The 21,620-nt window shown below is 42.3% G+C and overlaps 1 protein-coding gene across 3 annotated transcripts in view; it reads right to left on the bottom strand.

Moving 5' to 3' along the window:
• CHD6 (chromodomain helicase DNA binding protein 6) overlaps positions 1 to 21,620 on the bottom strand; it is a 176,700-nt gene that overhangs the window by 21,848 nt on the left and 133,232 nt on the right. For all 3 annotated transcript variants that reach the window (XM_034641310.1, XM_034641311.1, XM_034641312.1), the window contains exons 27-30: positions 18,782 to 18,911; positions 16,918 to 16,978; positions 1,835 to 1,895; positions 932 to 1,148 (exon numbers count right to left, since the gene is read on the bottom strand). In XM_034641310.1, the coding sequence (XP_034497201.1) occupies positions 932 to 1,148; positions 1,835 to 1,895; positions 16,918 to 16,978; positions 18,782 to 18,911 (469 nt within the window). The remainder of the gene's footprint in view (positions 1 to 931; positions 1,149 to 1,834; positions 1,896 to 16,917; positions 16,979 to 18,781; positions 18,912 to 21,620) is intronic.

Raw genomic sequence — 21,620 nt, 5'->3', positions numbered from 1 at the left:
CCAGCCACACAACTCCCGATTGCTATTTCATGTCAGCCTTCTTCCAGGTTTCACGTACCCAGGTAACCCTTATCTAGGACACTAAGGTTCTCCAGCCTCTACATCCTGCAGGGTTAAGATAATGACAGAAGGTGGCTGTCCATAGTCTTTATGAGGGGCTCTTGGGCACGGTACTCTCATCCCCAGAGGGGATGAGGAGTGGGGGCTCAGTGGGGGAGTGAGAAGCAGGGAAAGAGTGCTTCTCTTTAGAGTTGTGAAAGATGGGAGACATATTTTCCCTGAATTACCAAATTTTATAAAGTCAGAAGGTGTACACAAAGTAGATTTGCTATTTTTTCTACTTGGTATTCTTTTAATTCACTGGATGTTACATCAGAAGGGTGGATAGAAAGACTCAAAGAACTACAGCTTTGTTTGATTTTTTCTGGTGGCATCATTCCTAGCCTGTGCTGGCCTTCTGTAGCCATTTTTGGTGTAACTCTCAAATGGGCAAGTAACTTCTGATAATTGATCCCCTCTCCTTCTGGGCTGGCATTTTATAGGACTCACTACTCTCAAAGGCTCGATAAGGATTGGTAGCTATAATATGGCAGCTTCAGTGCACACTATTCACTTTGCTGCTAAAAGAACACAGTCTGATATACGCTAATTTTAAATCACAGTTCCAGGGATTGGGGTCCAACTTAAGGAAGAGGGTCACGTTGGAAAATCATAGAAGTCTGGGAATTGTGAACAGAAGGGTTTCCTAGATCTCGTCAACTCCCCAGCCAGCATGACAACACCATCACTGGAGACTGGAGTGAATTAATTCTGGAGACCACCTAACTTCACAATGAGAACCTTAAATGCACTTGGTCTCTAATTATCAGCATTCCCTTGTCACCTTAACTCACAAGCAGCTCCGTATGCCCTTTTGGCCACTGATTTTTACCTCTTTTGAGCTTCCTTGTTGATGAGATCCATTTCTGAGGTTCTCCTGAACATCTCTTCCTGGACCCAGTATCCTTGGTTACCTGGTCCCAGGATTTCCGGTCGGCAAAGTTCTTTGCGGTTACAGCGCTGGTACACAGTGACCAGACGTCTGAGGCGAGCCGTGAGAGCAGAGGAAACTGGCCAGGGTGATTTGTCTGGGTCGGAGCCATCCTGGGCTTCAAACATCAGTGAGGATATTAGTATTTACAAACAGACCAAAATCAAGGTGGCTATTTTTGTTGTTTTGTTTAAGAACACAGCTGACTCAAGGACAGGAGCCAGGCCAAGCTGGCAGGGCTGCGATTCTGCTTTAGAAACAGCTGTAGGCTGTGGTTGGCTCTGTCATCACTCACATACAGATGTGCCTGTCCACGGGGCAGAACCCATCTGAGGACCTTGCTCTAAGGCATGGGAAGAAGCAGGCCCTCTGGGGCCTTATCCACATAGAACTAGGGGCTTTTGTGTAGCTGGCCTTCCAACTGCCGAAGACTTTATGAAGTTCGAATTCAGAAAAAACAAGTAAAAAAAACCAAACCACATCAAACCAACCCTCCCCAATGTTTCTCCCCTCAAATTAATTAAATAGATCATAAATCAATGAAACCACCATTCCTTTTTCTCTCCCTGACTCCATCCTGACCTCAGATATCACCAATCTCACTTCTGAATTTCAACAACAGGTGGCAGAAGCTGGCCAGAGCCACATTAACGCTGCGTGTGGGACTCTAGGAGAATCTGATGAAGTTGAACTTGGCTTTTTAAGGGGGCCTCCTTAAAAACTCATTTTTATTACATGTGAACTCCAGGATAACTACAAACTGGGACCTTACTTTTCTTTGCCTTCAGAAGGACACAGTCTCACCTGCCCGGCCGTCATCCTTCTTTTCGCCAAAAATGCCATCACCTCCATCACTGGAACTCTCCTAGGGATAAAGGAAGCCACGCCATCAGCGAAGCTGCAGCCCAGGACACACCAGCTCAGACAGCCCCCATACAGCAGGAGAGCTCTCCTGCCCACGGACACCTCAAAGACCTGAATCGTCCCCTGTCAATAAAGCTTACTTATGCGGTTTTAAAAGAACCAGAAAACAGTTTATTTAAAATAAGCATTTTTAACTAGAACTGTACAAATGATTCTGTCTGCAGAGAATTAGCTGAAAGAACGATGAGCTGGCATGTTCTCCCTGGCAATTACATTTTACAAGCACTATTTTAGCTGTGAATTTAAATATTTGCTTTACCATCATCTCTTGCAATTTAATACTGTCATTTCACAAAGGTTGTGTCTGCATTTTGGTTTCTTTTTGCTTTTTTCTTTTTCTTTTGCTGTGAAAAAGTATCATGTTCATGTTCCTTATGGTTAGCTTGCTTCACAGCAACAGATGCTCTTGTCCTAAAACGTGACTGCTCTAGACATGAGACCTGATGGCGCAAAACCCCCAGGAATTTAAAATTAAAATCACAACTGAGGCTCCAAGTGAATCTGGAGTAATTTCACAGGCACAGAGCTTATCCAAGTTGGAGTGTTTGATAAACTGGCTCTAATGGATTCCTTTCTAAACCCTTTCTTGGTCTCAGAAGGGAACTCTTAAAGTTCTGTATGTATAAGGTGTGTGGGAGAGTTTGAGGGTGGGAGAAGAGAGAGTGCTATTTTTCGACTGGACCCCATTTTTCTTTTTTCTTTTCTTTTCTTTTTTTTTTTTAAAGATTTTCGTGCCACCCAGGCGCCCCTGGACCCCATTTTTTTTTTTTTAAGATTTTATTTATTTATTCGACAGAGATAGAGACAGCTAGTGAGAGAGGGAACACAAGCAGGGGGAGTGGGAGAGGGAAGCAGGCTCGTAGCGGAAGAGCCTGACGTGGGGGCTCGATCCCATAACGCCAGGATCACGCCCTGAGCCGAAGGCAGATGCTTAACCGCTGTGCCACCCAGGCGCCCCTGGACCCCATTTTTAACATGAAAACTTACTGTCTTTTTTATTAGCATCTTTTGACTTGAATGATGGAAGAGAATAACCCCAGGATTTAGGACTTTGGCCATGTTAGGGAGGGTCAGATCAGAGTAAGGGTCAGCAATCTGTGTTCTGCAGACTGTGTTTGTGTGGCCCTCAAGCTAAGTAGAGTTTTTACGCCTTTGAAGGGAATAAGAAAAGGAAGAGGAAGGTAAAGGAGAAGAAGAAAACAGGGAAGAAAGAGAGGCAGAAGAATATGCAACAGACTGTATGTGGCCCCCAGGCCTAAGATACTCACTATGTGGCCCTTTACAGAAAATGTTTGCTACCTCCTGGAAGAGTGCACACAGCACAGACCAGGAATCTAGGCTCAGGAGGAAAGGAGTGACACCTATGATTGGCAACAGTAAAATTCTAACCGTTCTTTTAGGTCCCTACTACCATGGAACAGACTCAAAGAGAAAACTGTGAAAAGGCAGAGAGGAGCGGGGGCACGTTCTCTCTTACGAGGTAATGGTGACAGCTAACAACACGGGGAACGTGCGAAACCCTTTACGTGGCTAATCCCCTTTAGTTCTCAGAACTGCTTCACGAGGTAGAAACTACGTCTCTCCTCACTGTACAGATGCAGAAAACAAGCCCTACAGAAAGATTCTGTAACTTGTCCAAGGTTACACAGCTGGGTTTCAAACACAGTAGTCTGATGACAGCCTACACTTTCAACCACTCCAACCATCCAAAAAAGAGCAAAATGAGAGCCTGGGTTGAAGCTTTGTTTTGGAGAGTGACGCATATTTAGAATTGGAGAACACCAGTCCAATTCTCTCTTCCTTGGCCCAAAATGTTTCTTGCCATCTAAGTGAAGAGATGGCAACCTCAGGCTCATCTACTGTGCCATTTTGGAGTGGGACTTAAATATGCCACCCCATCCTCTCCCACTACGTGGGTAGTTACCAAATAAGCGAAAAACTACCAACCATGCCCTATATCCTTTCCTGCCACCGAGAATTCTTGAGTATCCTCACAGTATCCACAAAGATCCTCCAAAGGCTGAAATTTCTAATTATAGACACTTCCAGACTGAGAAACGTCCTACAGCCTACAAACGTAGGAGTGAGGTGCCAGAGCTACCACGCTCCTTATTATGCTGAGGGGTGGCTCACTCAGGCATCCTGACGCCCTAGATCCACACGGTGGCTCCCAGCTTGGTGTGCAGCAGGCAGCATGATGTGCACGTTTCCCTTCTGGTCCCTCTCACAGTTTCTGTTCGTGCACAGTCAGTAACATGAACAACCTTAGGCAGACTCTCAAGTAGGCAAGACTCTGATACCGGCAAGTGCCTTTCTCTGCACCCTGCCCTTTCTGGGAGGCACTTCCTCTCTTCGGAAATGACAGAATGGAGAAGACTTAGCCCAAGTGGAAAAGATGTCATAACCTCAGTTAATAACTGACGTACAGTGTGTTCTGTGCGGCTGCGACGGCAGGCTGGGGTCACAGGAAGAACACCGAGAGCCCTGCGTCTGAAGTACAGTTTAACGTTGAGTATTTCAAGGTTTGCTCTCTCAGACTGTGAACTGATCTGAAAGAAATATTCATCTTCGAGGAGGTGTGACTCTTTCATCTCAGTGTGAAGGGTCCCAGAGAGTGCGGACCACAAGAACCACAAAACAAAGGAAACAGAAAACACAACAACAACAACAACCACCACCACCACCAACACAAAGGAAACTGACTGATTACACTGTGCAATATCCCCAGCTGCAGCGTGCGTGTGGTTTGCAGTCTGACAGTCCGTGGCACTCTGGCCTTGGGCAAGCTCTTTCAATCTCTCGAGCTCATTTCTTCATTTGCAAAATGGAGGTAATAATACTTTATAGGGTGATTGTGGGGCACAAATGAGTCGATTATGTCAAGTGTTTAACCAAATGCTGGCCCGAAGCAAACACCTTACAAATGGTAGCGGGGACTATGGGAATGCTAATAAACAGTCCCAACTACCAGTCCCTCCCTGGTCCTATCTTTCACCTGCACTGGGTGCCGTAAGGCAGGCTTTAGAGCTCAAGGAAACAGTTCAACAGCAACAACAGAGGTCTCCTGGGACCCGGGTCAGCAAGTCGCCCGATACTATGCCGAGTACTTTCGATGCAGTTACCATTTATTCATCAGTTATTCATTATTCCATTTAGACAGGAGGAAACTGGAATGGGGAGGATGATCACCTCATCTAAGATCACACCTAGTTATGAAGTGGTGAAGGTGGAATTAAAACCCAGAAGATCTGACTTCAGGGGATGAGCTCTAACCCTTGTGCCATATTGCTTCTGGCAGGTGGAAGACACAGGAGGCTGAATCCAGAGGAGCGTTCATTAACTAAGTCCAAACATGTCACTTCTCCAGTGGGGGTAGTGACATGCACGGACTTAGTTACTGAACACAGAAGGTCCAGTCTCCTTTGTTTGTGGCTGGCCCCTTCGGGCCTGGCTGCCTGCCCTATTTGGTCTTGATATGGATGGAGGCGGTGGCAGCAGCAGCACAGGCCCAGTGGGATCTACAAACCCAGGGAATTTCTTCTGTGTTCTAACAAAACCCTAGGATCAACACAACAGGCAAGGAGCTATCCTCTTATATTGAGGAAATGAGTGTCTCCTGAGTGCCAGGAACTGGACTGGATTCAAGGGCTGTTAACAGTGGAAAAAATGGAACCCTTGTCCTTCCAGAGCCCATAGTCTGGTGGTCATGAGAGACATATGCCGAAAAATATTGGCCGTGATCTGTGATCAGTGCTTCTAAACACAGTGGGAAAATAAGACAGAGTCACCAACTCTGCCAGACCCAAATCAAATAGCGGGGAAAGACATCCATGAGGTGACTTCTGAGCTTCCTACTGAAGGACACAAAGAGGAGTCGGCCAGGAGAAGTTAAGAGCTCTCTGTGAGAGGTAACAGGATGTACAGAGGCAGAATTAAAAAGATCCCACTGTGGCTTTCATTTTGCAGGAAAAAAAAAATCAAGCATTCTACTCTTACATAAACTTCATGTAGGAAGTAGATACACAACAAATGTCATTAACATAACTCAAGGATTTTATTAGGGAAAGACTGCAGGGTGTAGAAAAAGACTGAGTAGGGGAGACACAACTCTTGTGTCCTTTAGCCAGTAGGCCTTTTTTTTGAAGCTGATGAAAACTACTCCAGTTTCCTCCTTTCTAGAACGGGATATGAATAACGCCTAAGTGAAGGGGAACCATGCTTTGTTAGCTTGGAAGTACTCCACATTCAAATATTACTATTTGACTTTAGAGAACCCTCACACTCTGAACTTGTAAGAATAGAATAATTGTTCACTTCCTAATTGAATTTTTCTTACGATGGGATTTTGACCATTTTAGATATTAAGTTTCTCAGGAGAGTTTTTCCAAGCTCACTCTGGCTATGACTTCATCTTCCATTTTACAGACCTTCTGTTTCAGAGAACACCTGTAGCAGGCACAGCTGCAGAGCAAGGACAAGACACGCTGATTAGAAGATGTGACTGTATTAGTCGGCCACTGCTTATCACGGTTTCAGTTAAAAGAGCCATTACTCTCCCTATATCATACGAGGTTTGATATTGAGAGACTCTGTTTACAATTCGAGGCTCCAGACCATTGCAAATACAAGTAAACTTTCAGACTAACTGCTGTAGAAAGTCTCTGCATATTCTCTGACTTCAGCTGCATGTGAAATCTGTAACTGTTTACCAAAGTTCTATTGGTATTAAAACAGAGAGAGGGTGAAGGAAGGGACTAAACTAGATCATCTCAAATGTCCCTTCTAACTCTGACATTCTGATTCTCTGACCCACACATTTTAAGAGGACAACAGCCATAGTGTGCTCTGGAAGGCACCAGAATAGCGAGGGTCTGGAGATGATGCAATATAAAGAAAGACAGGGGCGCCTGGGTGGCACAGCGGTTAAGCGTCTGCCTTCGGCTCAGGGCGTGATCCCGGCATTATGGGATCGAGCCCCACATCAGGCTCCTCTGCTATGAGCCTGCTTCCTCCTTTCCCACTCCCCCTGCTTGTGTTCCCTCTTTCGCTGGCTGTCTCTATCTCTGTCAAACAAATAAATAAATAAATAAATAAAATCTTTAAAGAAAGACAGAGGAACTAGGGGCACTTCTCCTGAAGAGACATTTAAAGACATGAAGGTAGCTAGCTGGCCTCAAGAATTTAAAATCCTAACAGAGAGGAGAGAAAGAACAGTTTTGTTCTTTGCAGCACCAGAAGAAAACTAAACAAAATCCAGGGAACCAACCGGGAGTCAGATTTCTGGGACAGTATAAGGAAATTTCCTTGGAAGCCAGCATATTTTTTTCTTCTTCCCATGGGCTCCCGGAATTACCTAAACCTACCTGGAATGACCTCTGACGGCAAGGCTGCAGAGGGGATAGAACATTCAGACACCACTCAGATGTGTGTTAGGGCTCCTTGCAATACTGGGATCGTGCCAATCTACTAACCATCCCTCTGTCTGTGCCCGGGTCTGTTTAATTCAGAGGAATTCGCCTTGCTACAGACAATATAGGCTCTTTGGGTATCTTTAGCCCTGCCTGCCAATCTCCATGCGAACAGAACTGGGAGAGGGAAACACCCACCCAGTGTCTTTGGGGTTGGGGCAGGAGGTTTGGGATGGGAGGGAAGCAGGGGTGGGCAGCAGACTGGGTTCAGATGCTGGCTGTTCCTCTACAACTGTTACTGTAGCACATGGACCAGAAGTCAAGCTTAATCTATTTATCATCTGTCCACCTCAACATCTGGGAGAAGCCACGCCCCATTCTATCTGCTTTTGATTACATTCTACAGCCCAGGTTTTAGGGATTTCAAAAGCAAAATAAATAATACAGTCATTAATTTCATAAATGAGTAAAATGTAGTTCCAGAGGAGTTTAACCCTACTGTAAGGAAACTTGAGTTATTTCATAATTCTGCCACAGCCCCTTCGGTGCCCAGATGTCTCCAAGATCAAAGATGGGATCAGCTAAGTGTATAACCTTGACTGTGAACAGCTTTCAGAGCTGGGTGGCTGTGGCTGTCTTTCTATAGAAGCAGCATGGACGTGTTGCTGAAATACTTTCTACTTTCTTGACTATGAAAACAATGCTTGATTAGAGAACATAACACAAGAATATCTAGAAAATATCTAGTCTGAACTCTATCCTCTGGTAGCTTTAAGAATTTGGCAAAGTCTTTTAAAGTTCCCAGGCCTAACTGCCTGCAGCTGTCCAATGAGGTGCTTACTGTTCTCAGCAGAGGTGAGGAGCGATGGAAACAAATGGAAAACGTAAAGTTCCATTAAGTATAAGGTATTACTTGCTTTTCTCTGGTACTTGAATTGCTTCTAAGGAAAAACACATCCCAAATTCCAGACAAAAGGAGTAACAAGATAAGCAAGGGACCAGAGCAAGGGACTGTAATGGCAGAACCTGGATTTCAATTGTTGACATCAGAACCCAACTTCCTTTAGGTCAGGGTCAGAAGTTTCACGCTGATCTGCTTCAGTCCACTGCTTCTCAAACCATGGGGAGATGTGGAAACATATCTTTGAACAATAATTATTTCCTACTTTGGGGAAGTGATGTCATTGTTACTGTTATAGGAATCAGATCTGATGGAAGCCAAAGTAAATACCACACATTCTTCCAACTAGAACCAAAAGAAAAGAACTGATAACTTTTGGGTGGTGATGAAGAAAAGATAAGAGATTATCCTGGCAATGGACTCAGCTGGGGACAACTGTGCATAACCTCTGGGATTCAGAATCCATGAAATTCAACCAGATTCATTTGCTCTGTAACTCAAAGCCAGAGAACATGTGTGGTCAAATGGTGCTGGGGCGCTGGTAAGGTTTCAGTGTGCTTATGCAAAGCCCCAGAAACTCATTTGTAAAATGCACTGCAGACTTTTGCTTCTGGGAAAATGCGTATTTCCCTATTCCTTACTCTAAGCACTGTTAAATACCCTGGACATTATACATGAAACAAACAAGAAAACTCTGAAAGGTGAGAGAAGGCAAACCAACTAGAGACTTTGGGACCCAAGGAATGACACAGTGGTGAGTTCCACGGTTTTCTTTTTGACCTTATATATCCTAGATTTGGAGGGAAAGAAGCTGGCTACCTGGAAATGCCAAAGGGTGCAGACAAAAAAAAAAAAAAAAGCCCCAACAAAAGCAGGTTAGGAATACACAAAATGTTATGACAATACCTGCTATCCTCCAGCCCAAGAACACAAAACACTGGCTCAACACATCCGTGGCCAAACACATCCAAAGGCCAAGCAGAGAATCTTGACTTCCACCTTCACCAGACTATAACAGGGCATGCCGTGTTCCTGCTGGGGTGGTGTCAAAAAGCCAAGTAGGGAGCTGGGACTTTCATCTCTGAGAAGGAGTAATGAGGTCCTCATCCCCACCCACAACGTTAGCAAAGACCGTGGCAGAGCTGAACTTTCACTCTTGTCCAGCAATAATGAGAAACATCCCCCCTCCAGGTTTCACTGGGGGCTGGCTGGGAATGTGAACATCTACTTCTACCTGGTAGCAACAAGGTAGTACCCATCCCACACCCCACTCCCCTGAAAGAGAGGCACCAGAAGGAGTCAATCAAAACAGAAGTTTTGGGTGGTGAGGGGCGCCTGGGTGGCACAGCGGTTAAGTGTTTGCCTTTGGCTCAGGGCGTGATCCCGGCATTATGGGATGAGCCCCACATCAGGCTTCTCCGCTATGAGCCTGCTTCTTCCTCTCCCACTCCCCCTGCTTGTGTTCCCTCTCTCGCTGGCTGTCTCTATCTCTGTCAAATAAATAAATAAAATCTTAAAAAATAAATAAGATCCTGAGCCTTATAATATAATACCAAAATGTCCAGATTTCAGTGAAAAATCTTATCATATACCAAGAAACAGGAAGATCTCAAACTGAATGAAAAAGGACAATAAATGCTACCACTGAGATGACAGAAATCTTAGAATTTGATGTAAGAATTTATTTTTTATTTATTTTTTAAAGATTTTATTTATTTATTTGACAGAGCACAAGCAGGGGGAGCCATAGGTCGAGGGAGAGGAAGAAGCAGGCTCCCTGCCAAGCAGGGAGCACGATGTGGGGCTCGATTCCAGAACCCTGGGATCATGACCTGAGCCAAAGGCAGACACTTAACCGACTGAGCCACCCAGGCACCCCTGATATAAGAATTTAAAGCAGTCATCAAATGAACAATTCTGAACATGCTTGCCACAAATAAAAAACCAAAATCTCAGCAAAGAAACAAAGATCCAAAGAAGAACCAAAAAGAAATTTTAGATTTGAAAAATACAATAACCAAAAAGAATCCTAAAAAACAAAACAAAACAAACAACAACTCAATCTCAATGGACAGTCTCAACAGCAGAATGCAGGAGAAAAAGAAAAAAATCAGGGAACTTAAAGACAGAAAAATACAAAGTACCTGTTACGAAAAACAGAAAAACAGATTTAAAGATGTACTGTATGGTGATTAACACAATATAATAAAATAAAATTAAAAAAATAAATAAATAAAAATAAATAAATACAGCATCGGGGACCTGTGGGACTGTAACAAAAGTTTTTTTTTCTTAAGATTTATTTGTTCATTTATTTGAGAGAGAGAGAAAGGGAGAGAGAAAGCAAGCACACAGAGGGAAGGAGAAGCAGACCCCCAGAGCTGAGCGGGGTGCCCAATGCAGGGCTTGATCCCAGGACCCTAGGATCATGACCTGAGCAGAAGGCACATGCTTGACTGTGCCACCCAGGTGCCCCTGTAACAAAAGTTCTAATGTTCATATCATCAGAGGAGGAGGCAAGGGGGAAAAGAAAGGGCGTGAAGAAATAATAGCTGAAAACTCTCCAAATTTGGCAAAAGACATAAACCTACAGATTCAAAAAGCAGAGAAAATCCCAAACAGGATGAAATCAAAGAAATCCACACACACAAAAAAATCATGGTTGCGCTTCTGAAAACTAAAGACAAAGAAAAAAATCCTGAAAGCAGGAAGGGAGAAATGGATGCCTTACCTATAGGAGAAAAACAACTTGAATGACAGCAAATTTCTCATCAGAAACCATGGCGGCCAGAAGAAAGTGCCACAACATTTTTCAAGAGCTGGAAGAAAAGAACTGTCAAACCAGAATCCTATACCCAGTGTAAATATCTTTCTGGAATGAAGGGGATATTAAGACATTCTCAAAGAAAAGCTACGAGAAATGGAAAGAAGAAACGTTGGAACACTCTAAAGAAGGAGAAATCCAGTAAACAAAAAATACAACTAAATACCACAGACTCTTCTCCTCTTCCATTTTCTAAATTATACTGACAGTTGCAGCAAAAGTTGTAATATCATCTGATATGGTTCTAAATGTATGTGGAAGAAATATTTAAGATCATTATATTAAAATGGGGGGAGGGTAAAGAGACAAAACTAGTAGTAAGGTTCCTACACTACTGGTGAATGATCATACTACTGGAGTGTGATACTTTATGTATATATAATAAAATATCTAGAAGAACCATCAAAAAGCTGTTAAAAGACCAATATAGATAAGAGAGATAATAAAAGAGCAATCATAGAAGTGTTCAAGTAACCCAGAGAAAGGCAGAAAAAAGAAAACAGAGAATCAAATATCAGAGAAAATAATAAAATATTGGACTTAAGCCTTACTGTCTGAATAATTACATTAAATATTAAGGGCTGAATATACCAACTCAATGACAGAGATTGGCATAATGCATTAAAAAGTATGACCCTACTCTATGTTATCTACAGGAAATGCACTTCAAGTGTGACAATAAAAGCAGGCTGAAAGTAATAGTTGTAAGACGCAAACATTAATCAAAGGAAATCAGGAATAGAATAATGTCAGATAAAGTACACTTCAGAGCAGAGCCAACTATCAGAGGCAGAGATGGACATTACATAATGATATTAGAGTCAATCTACCTAGGAAGACAAACCAAAATATGTATGCACCAAACAACAGAGCTGCAAAATATGTGAAGCAAAAACTGATACAAATGAAAGGAGAAACAAATTGATAATTATATTGGAGCTGTCAATACTTCTCTCTCAGCAACTAATGAAACAACCAGACAAAATCAGCAAGGATACAGAAGAACTCAACAACATTATCAACTAACATGACCTAACTGACGTTTACACAATTATGTCAACATAATTGCACCCAACAACAGCACAATACGCATTGTTTTCCAAGTGCCCATGGAACATACACCATGACAGACCATGTCCTGGGCCATAAAGCAAACCTTAACAAATTTAAAACAACTGAAATAATACTTTGTTCTCTGAACACAATAGGATCAAACTAGAAATAAAAAACAGAAAGATAATAGGAAAATCTCCACAAACACTTGGAAACTAAATAATACATGTTTAATGATCCACAGATCAAAGAGGAAGTCTCAAGAGAAATTTTTAAAAAATACATTAAATTGAATGAAAATGAAAATACAACATAGCAAAATTTGTGGGATATAGTTAAAGTAATGCTGAAAGGGAAATTTATAGCACTGAATGCACACATGAAACAAGCAGGAAAGTCTCAAGACGGTAATTTAAGCTCCACTCCAAAAATCTAGAAAAAGAAAAGGAAAATAAAACCAGGGCAAGCAGAAGGAAGGGAATAATAAAGAGTAGAAGTCAATGAAATTTGCTAATTTTTTCAAGATTTTATTTATTTATTTGAGAGAGAGCACAAGAGAGCACAAGCGTGGAGGAGAGGCAGGGGAAGAGGGAGAAGCGGGCTCCCTGCTGAGCAGGGAGCCTAACATAGGGCTTAATCCCAGGACCCTGGGATCATGACCCCAGCTGAAGGAAGATGCTCAACCGAGCCACCCAGATGCTCAGAAATCAATGAAGTTTAAAAGAGAAGACAAAGAGCTGAAATAAAGAGCTGATTATTTAAGAAGATAAAGTAGACAAATCTCTAGTAAGATAGATAAAGAAAACAAGAGACAAGATACAAATCACCAGTATCAGGAATGAAACAGGGAACTGAACGACAATTCAAAAGGATAAGAGAATACAATGAACAACTCAACAAACAACACATTTGACAACTTGGGATGAACTAGACCAAATTCCCTAAAAAACACAAACTATCACAACTTACTCAACATAAAATAGAGTTGGATTCATAATTTTAAAACTCTCTCAAAAAGGAATCTCTAGCCTGGTTTCATGGGAGAATTCCACAAACATTAACAAAGATTAATACCAATTCTAGACAACCTCTATCAGAAAGTAGTTGAAGGAAACATCCAATTCATTTATAAAGCTAACATTACCCTGATATCAAAAGCAGACAAAGATAGTATCGAAAAACAACTATAGACCACTATCCCTCATGAATACAGATGCAAAAATCCTTAACAAAATATTAGCAAATAGAATTTAACAATAAGAATTATACACCATGACTGAGTGGCATTTATCCCAGTTTATGCAGGGATGCAAAGCTGATTCAATATTTGAAAATCAATCAATGTAATCTACCATATTAATAGCTAAATAAGAAAAATCACACAATCATATTAATCGGTACAAAAAATGCATTTGACAAAACTCAACATCTATTCATGATAAAAATTTTCAGAAAACTAGGGATACAGGGGAATGCCTCATATTTGATAAAGACCACCTCCAAAAACCTAGACCTAGCATTGTACTTAATGATGAAAGATTGAATGTCTTCCTCCTAATATGAGGAACAAGGCAAAAATGTCTGCTTTCAGCATTCATTCAACACAGTCCCGGAAGTTCCAGACAGTGCAATATAGCAAGAAAGAGAAATAAAAGGTATACAGATCAGGAAAGAAGAACTAACACTACCCCCATTCGCAGATGACAGGATTGTTGATGCAGAAAATTCCAAAACACCTTAAATTGAAATTGTGTTGATCAAGTTTGTAGGATACCAGAAAAACATAAATATCCCATTCACAATCACACCAAAGGAAATGAAATACTTAGATGTAAATCTACAAACATGTACAGAAATTGTTCTCTGAAAAACTATAAAATAGTGATGAAAGGAATCAGAGATTGAAATCCGTGGAGAGATATGTAGTAAGACTCAATATAGTAGAGGTCAGTTCTCCTCAAAATGACACATGGGTTTAATGCAATTCCCAGCAATAAAACAATTCTGAAAAAGAAGCAGGCAGATTCATTAGCATCACATTAGGTGCCTACTTGTCTTAATAATTAAATGCCATCTAATTTATTTTTTAAATATTTTTTTATTATATTATGTTAGCTAATTAAAACCCCAGCAAAATAGCTACTCTCCATTCCCTATTTCTAATTCAGTGTCCACCAAAAAAGTCAAATAAAGGTCACCATATCTTCTGACATCTGAATATCTAGGAAGGAAATCTGGCTGTTGAGTCCAGCCTCATTAGATCTAAATCTGAACTTGAAAAAATAAACATGTAAAACAACCAGCCAAACAAATAAGCCAAAAAACTCCATAGTGTGAGATTTCAAAAATGACAAGGAAAAGTACATTTCACATCTTTGTGTGAAAAGCGAGAGCAATGCATCATTTTCAAGCAGCAGTTAAATAGACATTTGTGTTGTTGCATCACGAGCTCAACATCTCCATAACAGGGTGAATAAAACTGCATGGTACAGAATTAGATTCTTAAAAATTGAGTTCAAGTTTTATCTTGCTCATCCTATGAATGTGAACGAAAATAATTCAGAAGCTTAATGTGAATAAACTACTCATCATGGTGGCTCTTAATGAAACACTGATTTCAAACAGCATTTAGGATATAAACTATAGAATGAGGAATCAGAGATCCTATTTCCTGGTACAATGAAGTGTTTTTGAAGCTGCTTTAATTCTTTCAACCTCCAGATGATTAGAGCATCTTACAGGAGGAGGCTGGGTGAGTCTGAGGTGGTCTTCCTAGAAGTTTCCAGGGACAAACGCAGATCACATTAAATACTGCTGCTGCTTTCCCTGCACTGCCTTCAGAAGAGCACAAAACAACAAATGCTATTGTGAAATGCCCAACTACCCAAAGTCTAAGGAAATGGAAGTGTACATTTTCTCTAAGATTACAGAGGGCAGGTGATGTGATGAGCACTGGGTGATATACTCAACTAATGAATCATTGAACATTATATCAAAAACTACTGATGTACTATACCTTGGCTAAATGAATTTAAATGAAAAAATAAAATGTTAAGTATTTATATCTTAAAAAAAAAAAGAAGTGGGCAGATTCAGTCTACCCGATGTTAAGATTTATGAAACAGCTACAATAATCGATACTACATGCTACTGGCAGAGGAGCAGACAAACAGAACAATGGAACAGAATCGAGAACCCAGAAACAGATCCCACGAATATGCTCCACTGATACTCTGACAAAGGTGAAAAGCAATGCAATGTAGAAAAAGTAGCTCTTCATAACAAATGGTTCTACGGCAACAGGCTAAAAAAAGGACCTGAATCTAATTCTCTCCATTTATATGAAAACTAACTTAACATGGACCACAGACTTACATATTAAACTAAAGAACATTTAATAGAAAACATAGAAGAAAACCTTGGAGATCCACAGATAGGCAGAATTCCTACACTTAAAACCAAAAGCATGACCCAGAAAAAGAAAAAATTGCTAAGCTGGACTTCCTCAAAATTAAAAACTGTTATTCTGCGACAGACAATGTGAATAGGATAAAAAGACAAACTACAGGTGGGAGAAAATACTTGCCAACCACATATCTGACAAAAGACTGGTATCTGGAATATATGAGGAACTCTCAAATACCAATAGGAAAACAAAGAAACAAACAATGCAAATAGAAAATGGGCTAAAGACATGAAGAAACATTTCACTGAAGAGGCTTACAGATGGCAATTAAACCTACAAAAAGATGTCAAACACCATTAGCTATTAGGGAAATTAAATTAAAACTACAACTAGATTATCACTATACACTTATCAGAATGGCTCAATTACAACGGTGACGACACCAAAAGCTAACAAAACATAAGGAGAAAGTGGACCGCTCCTACGGGGCTGGGGCGATGTGAAGGGGTATGGCCACGCTGGAAATAGCTTGGCAGTTTAAAAAAACCCCAAAACTAAACATGTAGTAACCGTATCACTCAGCAACTGTACTTAAGGACATTTATCCCACAGAAATGGGAACGTATGGTCACGCGAAATCTGTAAGCAAACGTTTACAGAGGTATTTGTAATAGTCAAAAACTGAAGACAATGCACATATCCTGCACGTGGATGAATGGTAAAGCAAACCTGGACATCCACACCAAAGACTGCGACACAGCAATGTAAGAGGGCATCACTGTTACAGAAAACAACCTGCAGCAGTCTCCAGGGAATTACAGAGTGACAAAAGCTAATCCCCAAGGGCCCCTTACTGTTATGATTCCATTAATAATATATGTTCTTAAATTCTTAGTACGTATCTTAAGAAATAAGCGTAAAATAACAAATTATAGAAATGGAGAACAGGTTAGTGGTTACCAACAATACAAAGGAGGTGAAGACAGGAGGGAAGGGGATGTGGCTATAAAGGGCAACACGACGGATCTCTGTGGTCATAGAAATGTCCTGTATCTTGACTCTAACAACGTCAGCACTCTGGATGTGATACTATACTACAGTTTTGCAAGATGTTCCCATGGGGGGAAACTGGATAAAAGGTACACAGGGTCACTCTGTATTGTATCTTATGATGCATCTAAAATCTATAGTTATATCAAAATCGAAACTTTCACGAGAATAAAAGTGCAATGCAGTGTTTAGGTTGATAATTTTTAAACTAAAATGTTGGGCAAAATGCAATGCAATTTCAGCACTGCAATCAGGCGCCCCAAGCCCACTGCCGAGACGGGGATGCTTCTCGACACTGAGGATTGTATCCATGTGACTCACCACTTGCTTCTGCAGGCCATCTAACTTGTCTTCGGTGTTGTCTTCTTTATCCATGTTGCCTCTGAATACAAGTAAAATAAAAAGCATCATGCATCACCTAGGAGCTATTCTGCAACCAGAATGCTTGCAAGAAAACCCCTAAATCACCGACTGAAGGGAAATTTAGGGGAACCCTTGGCCCGCAGGCCTCAAAATCTTGGTTTTTACCACTGTCATAACTTCTACGGGCAAGGACCTCCACTCAATTGAGACTCCAGCATGAGACTATCTACTCAGACAAGTCCAGAGGCCAGCTGTCCAACAGTGATACTGTCACAACCAGGGCCATTACTGCCCACTGAGAGTTACGTGAACATGGGCCTTTAATAAAAGAACAGACCCCAGAGACTGAGGCCTGTGCAAATCTAGTGAGTCCCGAGGCATCCCCAACTCAATTCCCCAACAGTGGGGTGAAGCTTCAGGCAGAATCCCTTATTTGGTGGCAGTCACTTCCTCAGGAGGGAGCGGGGCTGCTACTGCTAGGAAGAAGGACATTTTGCCCTCTTTACCAGCAGACACCTACCTCGAGCTTAGCTGCCTGAAGTCTTCTGTCTTGTGAGCTTAACTATTGCTGATGCCGATCTTTTTCATGATTTGTCTTACAATGACTTTGAAGTGTTCCTGTCTCAACTATTCCTATCGATGCTGCTCAGGTCCTGGAGGCAGCAGAATCTCTCCTACCTTAACCACCTCTCACTGCTTAACCACAGAAAGAACAGACACCCGACAAAAATGTAAGCTTTCTGCCATGTTCAGGTACCTCACCCACGTAGCGTTTCCCCTCACATCTACCATTAGCATCACCACTCACTTGGGCTTCTGTTAACGTCTCTCCAAATGAGTCTTTATTATCTGCACAGAGGAAATGTCTCTTCAGAGCAGAGAATGCTATGGTAGCTAAAGTGTTCATCACAGGTTAAGGACAGATGGAAAATTCATTTCACCCTTTTCTTGGCCTTAGCAGGTGGTTAGGAGCTCCTGGCAATGCAGGCCCTCCTGGCTGCACCTGGCCACAGCCCGAGGCAATGCAAAGCAGTATCTGCAACTTTTGGGGAGAAGATCAGTTCAAAGCTTACCAAACACAAGCTAAGAGATACATATAATGTTTTCTTAAAAAATATATACACGTGTGTGTGTGTGTGTGTGTGTGTGTGTGTGTGTGTGTGTGTGGGTGTGTATTTGGTGCACCACAGTTTCTGGCCACTTATTTAGCTTTCCAATGAATTTACACATTTGGGGGTTATGCCAACAATAAGTAAAACTCAGCCAAAGGAGATACTTCCATACTTTTTTGCACACAACCCACACACAAGGCCTAGATGCCAGCCATTAGGCAGTGGCCCCTAAATCCACCTTACTCATGGACAACACACTCTTAAATAATGCCTGAATTTCATCTGAGGAATTTCAAGTCATGAAGCCTGTCCTTGCAGGGCCTCTTAGCTTTCCGCCAGGTATGAGAGGTTTGAATTCTTCCTCAAGAATCCTCTGACCAGACAAGTGATGAGTAGGATAGGATGGTGGGCAACTTGAAGAACCCATGAAGTATGGTGACTAACATAACATAACAAAAAATTATTAAAAAAAAAAAAAAGGAGAAACCATGAAGAAGAGGAACTAGTGTTTGGTTCAAAGTGCTTAGAAGTCAAAGAAAAGGCCTGAGGCGTAACAGGATGTAACTAATGCAGCAATTCTGGAAAGTGGTTCCAGCATGGCCAGACTTAAGGGAGATGTTGGGCTGTGAGGAGGAGACTGTGAGAATGCTGGATATACATGGAGGAGGTCAGAGATTCTCAGTGTAACACGTCAATCACAGATGGCTCACCTTTCAGGAATGTCTGAGGTCCCATCCGTAACACCCTGTTCCGCAGAAAGGGACTTCTCATCTGGCATCCCGACTTTCTCCAGGAAGCAAAGTGCTGGGTCTGCTCGCATGGCATTGTACCTCTCATACCCTGATCAGGGGTAATAAGAAATGTCAGAAGTCATGTTAGAACTCACAAATCTACCCTAGGCCCTGAACAATCATTTTGTTTCCCTTATTAAGTGAAAAATAAAACAATCAAAAACACTATTTAAGATTAGTTGAATCCTACAAGATGTCCTATCAGAGGAAGATCCTTGAGCTAAAGTAGATACCTAAGAGTAAGCGTTTGACCACAAATGAAAGCTGACATAAATACTCTGTGTCCGCAAAGAGACACAAGGTACAGATACAATGCTCACTTGTTTACTTCTTTTGGACAGCAAAGGGAATCAGGCAAGTTGTTTTTGCAACTTCTTCCTCTCAACCCCCAACTCTGGACACCTTGTTGCCTCCTGAATGGGCCTAGTTTTCTCATAGTCCGATTTTATCCCATGTCTTAGACACAGAAACTGAGCCAAGTGATGGATGCAGGAGATAAAATACAAGGAGGACTACTATGCTTGTTAATCAGATTAAAAACAATTTATTGCCTCCATATTCACCAACTTGATATGAAACCGTAATCCGCTGGCCAGGGCTTTGGAATTACCCTTCACCACATCCCCAAAATCACACAGAGAATGAGCATGTTTGACTCAGAAGAGACCCTTGAAAGGGAGCCAAACCAATGAAATAACATTACTTTTACTTTGATAATCCCAGGTAAGAGAATTTTTTTTTTTTTATTGAATCGAATGCAATTTGATAACGAGACAGGATTTGTTCACAGAAAAGTTCCGAATCTCCTGTCACAGCAAACTATCTTGGGGGAAACCCTTTCAAGATGGTCAACACCCTCTCCACGTTGCTCCCAGGAAACAAGGTCCATTTCCAACTCTGCAGTATGTAGAGAGAGGGCCCATCACAGGTGACAGAGAACCAGCGTGGGTGCTAATAACAGACGTGATTTGATTTTGCTGGGTCTCTGTTCTGTCGTCACTGTGGATATAGTTCTGTCCTCCACCCTGCAGGCAGCACTTGGTACTCTCTATGAGGAGCTGCAGGAACTTTACCTTCTAATCCAAAGTGACTCTTCTGCCATCTCAATGACAAGTGCTGCCCGCAGGAGGCATATGGCAGGAGAAACTGTGAGGCCTTATGTTCTTCTTTATTTGCCATTCCTCGGGGCGATTATTTGATCATTGTGTCTCTTTCATGAGAGGGTGAGCTCCTTAGGAAAAGAATCTGGCCTGTTTTTCCTCATCATTACACATTCGGCATCTAGTGTGGGGCCTAACACCATACATGCACAAAAACACATCAGATACTCGAGTCAGTTTTGCCCAGATTCTCTTCCAATAATTATTGTAGAAAGAGCCTTTTTTGCCGTCTCTGTGTTCTACCATAGTTCACGGCAAAATAGAAGCATCCTCAATGCTCCTGCTGCCTTAAGGAAATTCCTGCTATTTCCACCTGCTGCTCCCCAGGAAAAGAGGGGTGCTTCATCTGATACGTGAGAGGCTGAAAGCTTTCTCCACAGCCCTTTACTCCTGAGAGAGGCTCACTGTCCACGTGTCCTGCCCTCAGGTACCCTGTGCTTGACAAGGGCATGAAGCGGGCCGGTTTCTACTGGCAGCCTACTACATGGCTATGCCTCTATTCTGTAGACTTTCTCTTGTCTCATGTCGGTCTGAAGTCTAGACAGATTCTGCATTCCTAGTTCTCACTGAGCTGTGAACCTGGAGGCAAGGAAGAGTGACTGATTCAGTCCCCTAGAAAACCCCAACAATTGCCCTGAGAGTTATAGGCGCTCTAAGAGCAATGCCAGTAAATACATAGTAGATTACAGGCTTTGAGGGGCATGGGCTGCTTGCCTCTTCAGTCCAGAAGCTCCTTTCTAAGAATGTCAACAAAAATACTAAACTTCCTATCTTAATAAAAATTGCATTAAGTCCAGGCTGCCTTAGGGGGCCGTAGTCAGTTAATGCAACAGAGAGCTATCGAGAGCATCATTCAGAATACGTTTGCTACAGGGCCCTTCTTTCTGCCAACAACCAAAGGTGCAGGCAATTCTCCCATGGGTCAGCTCGGAGACGGAACATGGGTCTACCTTTCTGATCTAAGCAGGACTGTAGCAGCCTATGTGTTGGGTGGCCTGCAGGAGCCAGAGAACTTCAGACAATGGATGACCGTGTTTCTTCACAAAGAAAGTGGTGGCAGCGTCACAGCTCATACTTAGGCCTCCACGGGATGGAGGGGGTGAGGCAGAGGGCTTCCTGACACAAGTTACTGAAAAGTGAACACCAGATAGCTTGGCTTTCCGAAAATGTCGTATCTCTACCAGTTGCTGGGTATCTGGGAGCTTGACCGTCACCTGGTAATAAGACCTGTTATGTGGGCTAAGTTACACAGGGGTGGTCAGGTGTGTTACCTAAATGAGGATGGGTCTAAGCCGACCCTCATGGAATGTCTGATGGGCAGCATCCAGTCAGGGGAGGGAGGATCTGATCTAGATTCTGGAAGCACTCCAAAGAGGATGAGTCCATGAAGCCAGCCACAGGCGTCTGTCCAATGCAGTCTGGGTAGATCCAATGTTAACACCCAACTAAACAGGGCTGGTTCTGTGCAAGAGTGAGCTGGGTGGGTGTACATGTGTGGTTTAGGTCCAGTTCCCTAGCACTGGCTGCACTTTACAGTGTGTCTGAAGTCATCACATGCCACAATCAGCCACTTCAGGCATCATGCACATGCCCTTAGC

The sequence above is a fragment of the Ailuropoda melanoleuca genome, chromosome 13 (genome assembly GCF_002007445.2).
Source record: "Ailuropoda melanoleuca isolate Jingjing chromosome 13, ASM200744v2, whole genome shotgun sequence".
Taxonomy (NCBI): domain Eukaryota; kingdom Metazoa; phylum Chordata; class Mammalia; order Carnivora; family Ursidae; genus Ailuropoda; species Ailuropoda melanoleuca.
This window is presented reverse-complemented; position numbering and strand designations above follow the sequence as displayed.